Raw genomic sequence first — 13,357 nt, forward strand, 5'->3', positions numbered from 1 at the left:
CTTCTTTACTTTTTACATTTTCATTTATTGCCTATTTTAAAAACCAACTCCAATAAACTGGAGCTGCCAGTATGTCGAGCTTTACTTACAAAGAACCCAATTGTGCCAATATCAATTGCACCAGTTTCCAAATGATTAGTTTATAAGGAGGAGACATGGCACTCACAGAAATTCAAGGGAGAATTTGCTGGTAGAAGTATAGCTACTGGGACAAAATGTCCATTGAAACCATTGAACTTAAAGATAATTTGGATAATGTTCTAAAATAAGTATCTGGAGGCATTTCAAGATGGCTGCCAAGTGGCAAGACTTGTGTCTAGAATGACTTTGGTGATGCCTGAAATTAAAATGGGAATTGAACATTATTACTTAGAGAACTAATATCTAATTCTTGTAAAATGATAGGTTAAAACCTCCAAGCTCTTTTTGAACCCACAATAAAACTTGCAAACTGCTGTAATTGTGTGCATGTTACATGGCACCAGCTCCATAGGCCCCATTTATGCTAGACTGTCTTGCAACCACCCACTATAAAACAAGAAATCTCTAAGTGGGTGGTTGCAAGAGTTCTCATCTACTTGTAAATTCTCTGATGCCTCTGAAATAGAAACAAGGTAGTATTAAAACTGTAATTTTCTTGTTATGCTTCCAGTGATTCTTCTCTCATAGCAACCAGTTTTTTTCAAATGGCCATCCACTGATATGAGTCACACATTAAGAGCAGAAAATGGTTCGCTGTACACAGCTGATTTCATAATTGCTGCTACCCAGAGCAGGCTGAATATTAAAAAAAAAAATTAAGTGACTCTGTGGGGTAACTGCAGAATGGCTGCTTATTAAGCATACTTGATGCTTTTTTTCTGACAGTTCCCTTTGTTGTCTTTTATTTCAGATTGAAAGACCTTCATCGTGGTGAAAAACCATCAGAGACAGCTTTTTAACTCGCCGTAAATGCAAAATAAGAGAGGTAAAGTGAGAAAGGTTTCATGAGATGACATTTTGTCCCTGGCTTATTCAAAAGAGCCGTCATCAGACCCTGAAGAGGAAAGGCAGTGAGGGAAGTAACTTTTGTAGCTCCATAAATGGCCTCAGTACCCTGCAGGTGTCTTTGAGTGTGACAAAAATCAATTCAACATGAGCATTCCAACTAGTATCCAAGGCCTGAGGGTCAGTGTTGACAGAGGAGAAAAGATTGGAAATAAAACCCAGGTCCAGTTCACTCAGTCTGGAGATGACAACGCCAATCAGTTATCCTCAATCAGTGATCAAGAAAGAAGAGGTTTGTATGAAGACACGGGATACGGCACAAGCTCTATTCCTCCCTTGGTCTCTCAGAGCGACTCCCCAGAAAAGTTAGAGTTTTGGGGATCAGAGCAGCAATGCGTGGAGTCTGAGCTCCGAGACTATGAGCTTTTGGCACGTCAGGAGATACATACTTACCTGGGAAGCAGGAATCAGGAGGAGAATGAGGAGGACGATTGTGGAAGCATGAAAGATGGAAAAGATGAAGGTGCCATGTCAATATCATCGAGTTCAACAGCCAGCTCTGCTTCTACCGGCGTGAGGAGAAATGACAATGACAGCAACAGAGTGGAGAGTAAAATTCAGAGAGGCAAAGAGGTTCAGAAAAGGATCGCCTGTCATAGCACTGAGGAGCTAGACACATGTGTGACAGCAGAGAAACAGGACACCAGGTCAGGCAGAGAAAGATGGAAGGGAGGTCTGAAGGAGTCTAAGTCTGAGACGAATGTGTTCGTCTCCAGCCTGTCAGCTGTTTCCCTCAGTGGAAGCCTGTCTAGTGCTCTGGATGGTGGTGGAGAAACTTCTCTCACCTCTCTGTCGAAGACCAACCCTTATCACAATGCCCAAAACACTACCTCAGCCCAGAACAGAAGAAGGGCAGCGCCTGTAGATGCCAATCAGAACTCCCCACCGATGCATCCTCAGGAGACCCCTAACCCAACATTCTCATACCAGGATCAGAGAAAAGATGAGAGAAGTCATAGAAATGGCTTGTCCTCTGATGGAGGGCTGGGCCAAAGGAGAAAGGCTGGATTTGAGGAGAGGGTGCTGCCACCACGGCGCCAACAGCTTGTGAGACCCCTCTGTCAGACGGAGATGGGAAGAGCGAGGAGTGCAGACTCCAACACTCAGCAAACTGAGACAGGGCAACCGTCTCCTCTTAACCTCTCTGCAGATCCACACAGTAATGGGTCAAACAGAAAGTTTACAAAAACATCTTTACGTGAACCATCGGATTTCTCCCACCTGTACAACACATCTGGAGTCTCCCAGCTGAGGCAACCCAGCCAGACATCCCAAAGGGAGACTCCACCAGCGGAAAAACAGCCAGCTACAAGTGCACGCCACAGTTCCAATCCCTCAAACCCTTCCACCTTAGAGAAGAGACCCCAGACTCAGCTTACGTACAGAAGGAATTGCTCTAGTCCCAACAGAACTGGGGTTGAATCCAGGTCATCAACCCCTCCACACTCCCCTCTCAGGACCCCCCAGGGCTCACCATGCAGGCAACCCTCCATGTACCTCGTTTCTAGGAATGTCTCTGGAGTGGTTAGACACATCCCTGCTGTATCGACATCAGCTCAGGGCTATGGCAACAGTTGCTTGAGAGCACCAGTCAAAACTAATATAAGCACAAGTGGAATCCCCAAAGCGCCTCTTAACAACCAGCAAAGCTCCCCCAGCTCTAACAACAACAACTCCCCCAAAGACAGCTCGCCATCACCTAAACTGAAACCTAAAGGAGTTCGCCCCAAAATCATTACCTACGTCCGAAAGAATCCTCAGTTTAAGCCTCAGGCTTCTGATGGACCGTATCAGGTATCCTCTCTACCATCCAGGCTGTCAGCATGCACCCACAGCCAATCACCCACATCTTTTAAAGACACACCTAAAGAGCCCCCAAGGCCTGATCCGGAAACCCGAGGAGCCCCAGTTCTTTGTGCCTCCAATCTGCTTTATGATAAGTACCGCCAGGAGATGCAGACAAACATTTTTCCATCAGGAATACTGAATAGGAGTATAAGGGCTCCTGGACACACAAACACTGTTCCACCCGTACACGCCCATAGCCACACAGCACCTCCAAAACTGGGCAGCAAGGCAGACAACTTCTATGGGACACCATCAGAGGTGAGTCCTGTTTACTGTAGAGATGTGATTTTAAGTTTTTCTTTTATTATTACTCTTACGCACAGTTTTTTGACCAAGCATGTTAATGCTTCCATCGTGCTGATAGGCCTAGTAAACCATGTATAATTGATAACAGGCCTTTTGCATTTTATGATCACTCTCAGAGGACCTTCATTATTGCTTCTAAATCTATTTCTTATTGATACTGATTAAATAAATTCATTTTGCATTCATACTTATATACGCAGTCGAACACGAACATGGGGAAATAAATATTTAATGCTTGTTGAAGTGCAAAGTCCGCGGGGGACGAGTTAGTTTTCAGTGTTTCACATGACAATGCATGTGTGTTAGCATTTTGCCTAGAACACAGTAACACTGTTCAGAGTGTCAACATTTCAAATTTATTCCACAGCTTCCAGTTTCCCTGCAGGACTCTGTTACATTTTCATTTAGAGTTAATAACATCTGATTTGCTGGGTTCCATTTTTCATCAGACTTGATTGCTTCTACTCACAATATAAGAAAAAGAAGCATGCAGCAGAGTTCCAATCTGAGGATAGAAATACCGGGTTTTTTTTTTCAATAATCAGCATCATGCTGCTATTAGATTACAGGGTGCGTTGCACTTTTGCACAAAATTAAAGCCGCCACAGTATCCAGAGATTGTTGTTAACAAACATGGGTGAAAGTCTGAAGGGGGTTTTATAGTCACACACAAACACAAGTTAAAAACACAAAAGAAAACACTGTTATTATCTTAATCTAGAATTTAAGTGTGGCCCATACTTGAAATGCTGCAATGAAAAATGGAAAGCTCTTATGTGATTTAATTGCACAGAAATGGCTTCAGAACTCCTAAAAACACAGCATGTCAGTTATTTGGTGATTTTGATTTCTAGGTTGGAAGATCCGTCAGCTTGAAAGGCTGCTCCACTGAGGACGCTCTGCAGAGCAGGACGGCTGCTCAGGCGGGAGGGAGTGGCAGTCTTCTGAGGTCTGGCAGAGGTCTGCGTCTGGGACTGGGAGCTGTCACCAGAACGGCTACGATCTCGGCCAAGGGCAGAGGACCTAGTCAAGGTCAGAGGTCAACACAAGTCTTCAGCCAGCCGGTCCAACCTGTCACCCCAGCAACTAATCAGAAAGACCCAGATAACACAGGTAAATTAAACATTTGATCAGATCTGAATTTTCCACACAAAAAGCAGCTAGGATAGCAACTGTAAGTGACCTCTTTTGAGTCATCTGAGCTCATGTCAGATTCTATTTCAGCAACCTAAAATTTATGCTGCATTACCTTTCTTCTCCTCTGCCGCACCAAGCAGTTTTGGGACCCTTTCCTCCCCCTATCAACTTGGCCCGAGATGAAGGCAGCTCATTAAAATGCGTTCTCTGAGATTAATTTTGCCTGATCTGATTGGGGATCTTTTAGAGACACTCTGAGGGGACTCGTTCCACACCAGTATGCTGCCATCACCAAAATCAAATAAATAAATAACTACTTGCTCACATTTTCCTCTTCGCTCACAGAAAATTTCCAATTCTGAGGGTTCAGATAGCATCTCTGGCTGCCGAACTCAGATTTAAGTCACAGCTCAACCGTTAATGCAATATTGGAGTCTAAAATTTTCTCATCATCCTGCACACTGCTGGCAGGCTGTGTCATTTATCACTCCCATGCATGTTTGATTTGCTCTGTAGCTGAGGGTGCCAACGCAGACACAAACTGATAACATCCAGAGACATTTTGTACATGTACATGTGTACTTTAATATATACATATATACACAAAATACATACATACATCCCCAAAACTGAACATGCACAGTTGATCAGCATAGTTTCATGATGTGCTGGACTTCCTTATCATAATCCTTATTAATACATATGCATAGCGACTACATGCTGCTTGGCCCTCTGGGAACTAAAGCCTTTGAAGTACAAAGCAATTAATACTTAAGTGATGTCACTATCTTCCTTCTGGAATCCTCCATGCCCTTTGCATGCTGCGTGGATGAACGGCACCTGAAATGCTGAAATTATTGGAGTTTTTCCTTTTTTCTCATCAGTCTCCTGGGAAAACCCTAACTATCCCCCCAGATTATAGTATTTATGCTATAAAGTTATTGTATAGCTGTCAAGCTACTCAAACTACTTACTTAATTACTATATAGATACATCTAAATGCTGTATTGTTTTTACAATAAGGACCTTCTTCTCATATGTGCTGTAGCAACCAAGGCTTCTTCATGATGAAACTCTCATCTACTCTAAAAGCAGTGATCCTGATGCTTTGTGCATATTCTGCTGTGGAAATTGTAATAAACTCAGGTGTTACATTTACATGGAATTTAAGACTCAGTGGAGGTAATCGGTGCAGGTTTTTGTGTCTCACCTTGACCTGACTCTAAAAGACTGGTGATTGTTGCACCTTTCCCAGCTGCCTATCCCATTGAATTTTTCTGGCCTAAATGACTTAATGTCCTTGCTTTCATTCAAAGGCGGTGGACGGAAATATGGTTTTACTCACATCTTTAGCATTGGCAAAACTCTTAGGGTTTTCTAAGGGAAAACAATTATGGCCTTAGGACCCTAAGGGCCTTTATAAATAAGCTTTTTGATGGTGACTTTATCACAGAGAACTTTGAGACATGTGGAATAAAGACACAGGTTACTGCTTTCTATATTCACAAGCAATCTGCGGCTGTGGTATGATGATTGCCAGGCTCACTTCTCTCCCTTGTCTCTCAGAGTGAATGAGTAGAGGGGAGTGGGGGTTGGGAGGGTAGAATAGAAATGAGACCATTTATCTTGAACGATCCTGACCTTCTCATTCTAGAGGAGCAAGCTCCAATCTAATGAACAGACCGCATGGCACACAGGCGGGCGCTAAGGATCGAGGGAAGACGTGACAAGTGTGAGCAGCAGCACGTATGATGCTGGAGGGGAGCTAGACTGGAAGCTTTTTTAATTTTTCTCCTGGTTTTTCCCCTCTCTGTTCCAACAGAGTTTTATTTCTCCTTCACAAAGTTTTCCTTTTCTTTCTGTTGTCCTCATGTGGTAGTTAACCCCGTAGCATGCACTGGCACATGCAGCTGTGCCAAATGGAGAGGAAATGAGGGCTGCCTACCTTATCTCTGTAGCCAGCAGGGGATAAAGCTCCTCTTCCACCCAGGATCTAGACCTTGTTCTGCAGGCTACTGCAGCCAAGATGGAGCTTTTATCCATGGCCTGGGGATTTGCCCACTGCCCATTGTGTGTATATTTGTGTGTAGCCTTTGTTGTTCATGCCTTCACATTTCATCTGTATTGCCATTGGAAGCCATAGATTACAGCAAAGAGAGGATTTCTCACAATCGTTCCCTGACAATAGCTTCCTCTATGAGGCTGTGATTACCTTTTTAACCTCAATTTCTCTCTTTGATTCCAAACATTTTCCTTTTGTCCTTCAATAACAATAGTTTCTCTTTTTTAAAATTTACCTTCCATACCTTTCAAGTCTGGAAACGACTGCTTTTAGGGTTCCGGATAACTTTGAAGGGTTACTGATAATAAGCCAGTAAGGTTATGGGTTAGATAGATATATTAACAATGACCTAATCTGTGAGTGTCACATTGAATACCATGATAGCGCTGGCATTTGAGAAACCGCTGGCCAGTAGCCCAGTCTGCAATCACCAGCAGAGCCAAACACAGCTGTTCACAGGTTGTTGTGTGTATACTTATTATATTTACTTGGCGCAGCAGTCATAGTCATAGCATGATGAACTTCCTGGTGCCCACTGAGAGCTTAGTCAACACAGGATAATGAATGATTCACAGGGGGATAAACATCACAACTGTTGATTTTTGTATATATTTTGCCTAATGAGTTTAGTCAATAAGTACTCAACTTAGACAAAAGGAGCATAAATGCAGTAAAGAGCCAGATATGATGAAATGCAGTGAAGTAGTTCTTTTTTTCTCAGTTCAGCTGTAGCTAATTGCATATGTCTTGATCAGTTTTTTAGCATTCACAGTATCACACATGAGATAACATGATTTATGCTTGATTCTCAGATGACCAGGCCGCCACCCCACCTGCTACTACGACAGCAGCAGCCCAGCCCCAGGCTGCAGCGGCCTCCAGGTCTCTGCTTCCCAAAGCAAGTCAGTCGGGTCTTCGCCCCCCAGGCTTCAGCTCCAGCCGCCTCCCCGCGGGCCGCCTGGCAGCGTTTGGCTTCGTCCGGAGCTCCAGCGTGTCCTCTGTCTCCTCGGCCCATTCTGCTGACAGCACACAGAGTGACCCCTGCAGAACAGCTCACCGTGAGTCAGCTCAAATCTGTTGACACCACCATTGCCACGCGTGAGATAGAGACCCTACCATGCACGCTTCTGCTTTTCTATGATGCCACGTTCACGTCGTGCGAGTGCCTGTCTGTTAACTTTAATGCCGACTTTATCACCACATTATGATACATTAAGAGCGATAAGCACTTTAGCGCTTTTGTTGCCTTCCACTGTGTTTTCCCTCATGAATATAGTTTGCATAAACAGCCCCACCCACATGCATTATGTTACAGTTTGCTTTCTCTTTGAGTTCCACCCCCCCTACAATTTATCCTTCACTCTGAATTTTCACACACAATATCAATGTAATTACCGTCTGCAGAGACACAGATTCAAAGAGCACATCTTCCATAACACACGAGGACACCAAAGAAAAATCAGATTATAGTCACTAGCAGTGCAGTGTGTAACTGTTGGGTACTGTGATAAGTTAGTTCAGTGCAGTCAATTCGCATTTGTGTTTTATCATCAATAGGTTTGCGCACAGGCCACGTTGGTCTTTCCATTCTTACGCTTAGTGTTTGTCAAAATGACACAGCACGCATCATTGTTACCCAGACTTATCAGTAATTTTACAGGCTCTTACTGTAACTGGGTCTGTGCTGCAGATTCTGTCAGCATTAGCAGAGATAACAGCAATGCTTGTGTGAATAGCTTTCATTTTCACAGTAGCGGGGGCCTGGAAGAATTTACAGTTGTGATCCCAGTGCTGCTTGGCAGACTGGTTAGATAGTTGGCTGAATTTTGTGATGGCTGCATGTGTATTTAATGTGACCTACATAGGAAATGCTTGCTCTTCCTCTCCCAGTTACAGTTGACGTAAGCGCCTCGCTCTCACGCACGTCAGGCCCCCTGTTATGTCATCGCTCCTTTCCCTCATTTCCCCCCTTGTGCTCATACTTTTTTTCATCCTTGTCTTTTCTCTCCCATTGGTTAAAAAGTGAACACAAACTGTGCAGTACTGAGGGAACGGCTCTCTGCAGTGCAACAGGGAAAAGAGGAATCCCTCTGGGTTTCCAAAGCAGAATGTGTTTATCTTTTTTTTTTAAACAAAGCTGCATAAATAGGGAGGTTTTATTTTTGAAAATCCTATGTGCTTCAGGCAAAAACATTGTTTATATTGTTTTAAATTTTGTGTGTGTTGATGAAGGAAGCAGCACCATTACTGACAAAGAGTGGGGGCACGTGTATGTGTGTCAAGCTGAAATCAGTGATTTTAAGAATCCTTTATTCGTGAATATTTATTGTCTTTTGGAGCTATTTCTAAGCAACTATACATCTCAGCATCCTCAATTTAAACAACTGCAAGTACAACTTATGTGGATATGTCACCACTTGGCAAAGGTCTAGGCGAAGACCCAAACTGTCACCTGTAGATGGGAGAAAACTGGTTAGGATGTTCAGTAACAACCGAGGAGCCATCAAAACTCAAGCCTGTTATGAACTGGAAACTGCCGATTCATCGGCATCACTTTCCACAGTGAACAAATAATGGGTTGTTTTCTCGCCGTGGCACTGGTGCATTGCACAAAGTGGATGGAACAATGAATTAGGACTACTTCCAAATCCTTAAACTTCACCTCAAATCAACACCTAGACGGTAAAACTTGTTCATAATTAAGTGCTCTAATAGGATAATGATCAAAAGTAATCAATTTACGTCCTTCATTTTATATAAAACCTTCATTTCTACAGTTTTGTTCTTAAAATAAATATTTCAAATAATGTCGCACATAAGTGAAATTTGATTTAAGATATTTCTGCTGAGCAAACATTCATTACATCAGGACACACTGCAGCTCTTCACATACTGTAATGATATACTTGTGCTACTAAATCAGAGAAGAACAAACACAATGTGACATGATCTTTCTTGCTGACACATTGTCTATTTAAAAAGCTCTCGGTATTAATGTGCAGTAGCCAATCACCTGTCGGTCAAAACTCCTTAGGCAGTTAAACCTTTAAACATCAAATATACTCAGAAAGTGTAGCAGCACCTGCCAGGACAACAGAGAAGACTAGAAATTTTTAAAAGTAGTGCCTGCAGCAGAATATTCCTCTTCCTGCTGTTGAACGGCTGCAGTGTAAGGTGAAGCTAAAATGGAATAGAGGATGATAGACGTGAGAGGAGGAAGATTAAGGTCCTTTGATGTTAAGTTTTATGTGTGTGTCTGTTTGTGTGTTTGTACATGGCAGACAGTGGGAGAGACAGAAGGGGAGAGCAGAAACATTTATTTCCACTTTTGACTCTGCGTGGTGCTTGTGACCTTTATCAGTAAAGTATTTGAACTCTTGGCCCTTTTTGGACCCCCCCCAGACTTAACCGGGCTTTGCTGCAGATCCTCCTTTGTCTCTCCTGCTGTGTGAGCACTTGATGAGCTTTAAACACAAGGTTGTCTGATGTCTTTTTGTCTTACTTTTCTTTGGAAAATTCTTGGGGGGATAACTTTCACAGTCATACTAGCTCTTCTCTTTGCTGGATCAGGGTGAGTTGCTATACATTTATATCTATAATGACTTTAAAACCACAACAATAAATGTATTTAGAAGTTTCTCTAATCCACATGATCAAAATTATAAATATACATATATATAAATAAAAATATACATACACCTTCACTAATATTTGGTTAATTAGTCCTTGTGTGTGTGAGATCATTGTCCTGTTGAAATATCCAATTGTGTCCATGTTCCAAACATCTAGCTGTTGATTTGAGGTGAAGCTGAAGAATCTGAGGGTAGTCCTCCTTTCTCATTATTCTATCATCTTTGTTTAATAAACCAATACCGCTGGCAGCAAAACAGCCCCAGAGCAGAATGCTACTACCACCATACTTGACAGTTTCTGCAGTGTTCTTAGAGTTGAATGCCTCACTTTTGTCCTTCAAACATACCTTCTAGTTCTTGTAAATAAATAGCTTAATCTTTGTCTCCTCTGGCCATAAAACCTTTCTCCAGCATTTGGTTTGTTTATGTGGGCAGCTGCAAACTTCAGTTGAGTTCAGTTGTCCATGGCAATGTAAAACTTGCTTTACTGTGTAAAGGAATGCAGGCGTTGCAGCACTTCCCAGTTCATTACAGGCTTCAGCCTTGTCAGTTTCTGGGTTGTTCCCAAACATCCTAAGCAATTCTTCTCACCTCAGGGTGACAATTCGTGTCTTGTTCCAGACCTTGACGAAGTTGTGATACATGCAAATAACTTGTACTTAAACACAGTTGTTTGAACTGATGATGCTGGAAGCTGCATTTGCGTAGAAATGACTCCAAGAGACCTTCCCAACTTGTGTAAATCTACAGTTCTCAATCTTAGATCTTCCTATTACTCTGTGTGCTCTGGTCAATCCAATGAGTCCTGCCAAAGTCACTCATGTAGTCAGTCATGATCACTAATCAGACATTAGTAGGCATGCTTATTAAAAGGTTTAAGTGAGTGTATGTATACTTTTGTCTCTGTGTGGTTTAGAGAGAATCCATAATAAATTCAAACTTGTGTAATTACCGTGACATTCATGCCCATGATGAGTGTATATAAACATCTGACCACAACTGTATCAAACATTAGTAAGAGATTTAGCTAATATGGATTTTTTCAATTATATATTAAAGCTGTCAAAATACAGGAAGATTGACATTTCATTTAACCTAAGCTTTTCCTCAATTTGAATTTTAAATATTGTCAGTTTTACCCCCCAAAAAACGCTTTTAGAAATCTTTCTATAGCTCATGGTGCTTTCTGAAAGACTGGTCCGTGTTTCTGCACAAACTCATTTGTAGAGAGAGGTTTGCAATACCTGATTTTCCTCTTCTGCTCTGGGATCTTTGCCCCATCTCACCACGCTCCAGCTTCGATCAAAGAACAGAAAGACTGACAGATGCATTCTCACATCCTTCCGTCAAGGATGTCAGGGGAGCTCCAGCAACCTAGTACCTACTTGTGCAGAGAGAAGAAATGGGAGCAACCTCAGTTGCTCCTTTTCCCCATTGATCAACAAGCAAAACGGACTCCATTAGTGCTCTGGATGGTACTGATAGAAGAAATCATTAAGGAGTAACGCGTTTGGGAAATGATTGCAGGGCACTAGTAAAGTGGGTTAGAGGAAAGTCCCTGGAGTTTATACTTCCCACTGTTGTAGTTCATCCTCCAGCTCAGTGGGTTATGTGTGTGTGTACGGTGCAGGAGTAGTGTAGATAGTAGCTTCAGTAAAAATAGCTGATGGCATTTTTCTGCATAGAAACACATAACATCCACACACTAAGCTAATACTAGGCTAAACTGCTTTGACCATAATTGATTCTTATCAGCGGTTTGTATATAAGTACACATGGAAATATGTATGAGTTAGTCTAGTATCCAGGGGCCCATAGCTTACTCTACGTGGCATTGATTAGCCATTAATTCAATCCATGCTTTAGCCCAGTGGCTGACATCTCCCAAGATGTTTCGTGTGTGTGTGTGTGTGTGTGTGTGTGTGTGTGCTTTTGCACCGAACACACCCCTCTTGCATCCGCACATGAAAGAGGGGTGTGTGCTGTTAATTCCTCTGTGATTGACAGACTCTGTTTCATAGCTGAGAGAAGATTCCAGCAGAAGAAAGTTGATTAAGCCTGTGCCTTTGAGCCACACCGACTCCATGACAGAAGCTCAATCGCCAAAACAAACTGTGTATATCAGCTCTATTTGTCTTGTCTTGCGATAATAAAATATTGTAAGAAATCAAACGAAGGGCGGGCTGGAGCGAGCAGGGAGCTGAGGGGAGAAGAAGAGCTGAAGGGAGATGCAGCGGTGAAAGCAAATTCAATGAGTCAAAATGAGCTAAGGGGAGAGAGGAAGGAAGACAGGGGAAAAAGGAGCGGAAAGCGAGGCATGCGGAGATCTGCATAGAGAGGAGAGTGAATGCCATACCCCAGATGCCATGGCTCAGATCTAGTCTCTGACTCATGCTCGCTCACTGTGAACAGATGGTTTCTGTGGTGCATGTGCGCACACACTTATAAGCAATCGTCAATACACACACGAGGATACACACACACACGCTGGTGGAGGAGAACATTAGATGGGCCAATTAGATATGGCTGCCATTCTGTGGTAGAGGAGAGAAAAAACTAACATGGCAGAGGCTTATTGAACCGGCAGTGCTCTAACGGTGAAGATGGGCTCGACGGGGCTGTTTATTAACTGCTAAACTCCCACTCTATTTCATCCAGCTCTGTGTTAATCGAGCTTTATGAGCTTAAAAGATGCTTTAGACTGACAAAGATGCATGCATATTAATCAAGAAGCAGAACCCCTGTCCATTGTTCTCTCCCCGCTGAGGAGCTCTTATTGCTGTTTTACACTTTGGGCAAGTTTTTCACTGATGCATCTTTTAGAAGAAGCAAATAACTCAGGGAAATATCTTTTTTAATGAGATAATTGCAGGACATCAAACATTTTTGAAAAGATTTTGGAATAATAAAATAGCTGCTAACACAAGTTTTGTTTGAGTTTTATTATAAAGTTTCATGTTGTCAGCCAGTATTGTTTCTTTTCCTGTTTTTTTACTAGTTTTTGCCTTTTTATTATATTTTTTATTTTACAGCCTCAAAGGCAACCTCTTTTATAGACACATAAATAATGTCGTCACACTTGTCATATGTAATTTTGTGGCTGAAAAATTTACGCTGTAAAATTAATAAATGAATATTAATTTTTTGCTTTGTTCTTACAGAAACCTAAGCAGGGAGCTTAATATTATCCCAGAAAGCGTCAATAACTAACAGGCGGGTGTAGTTTAAAGGGGAAGCAGGACCGTGGTGGTAAATGCATTTTCATGAACTTATTCTGTAAAAGGCTTAGCACCTGGAGACAGAGTCTGAGTACTGCTAAAATAGT

General features: G+C 42.3%; 1 protein-coding gene across 1 annotated transcript in view; it reads left to right on the top strand.

The window, feature by feature from the left end:
• Positions 1–1,134: 1,134 nt before the first annotated feature.
• mtus2a (microtubule associated tumor suppressor candidate 2a) overlaps positions 1,135–13,357 on the top strand; it is a 32,580-nt gene continuing 20,357 nt past the window's right edge. Inside the window, exons 1-3 of the mRNA XM_039618755.1 lie at positions 1,135–3,153; positions 4,056–4,314; positions 7,213–7,458. Of these exons, the coding sequence (XP_039474689.1) occupies positions 1,135–3,153; positions 4,056–4,314; positions 7,213–7,458 (2,524 nt within the window). The remainder of the gene's footprint in view (positions 3,154–4,055; positions 4,315–7,212; positions 7,459–13,357) is intronic.

The sequence above is a fragment of the Oreochromis aureus genome, linkage group 10 (assembly GCF_013358895.1).
Source record: "Oreochromis aureus strain Israel breed Guangdong linkage group 10, ZZ_aureus, whole genome shotgun sequence".
NCBI lineage: Eukaryota > Metazoa > Chordata > Actinopteri > Cichliformes > Cichlidae > Oreochromis > Oreochromis aureus.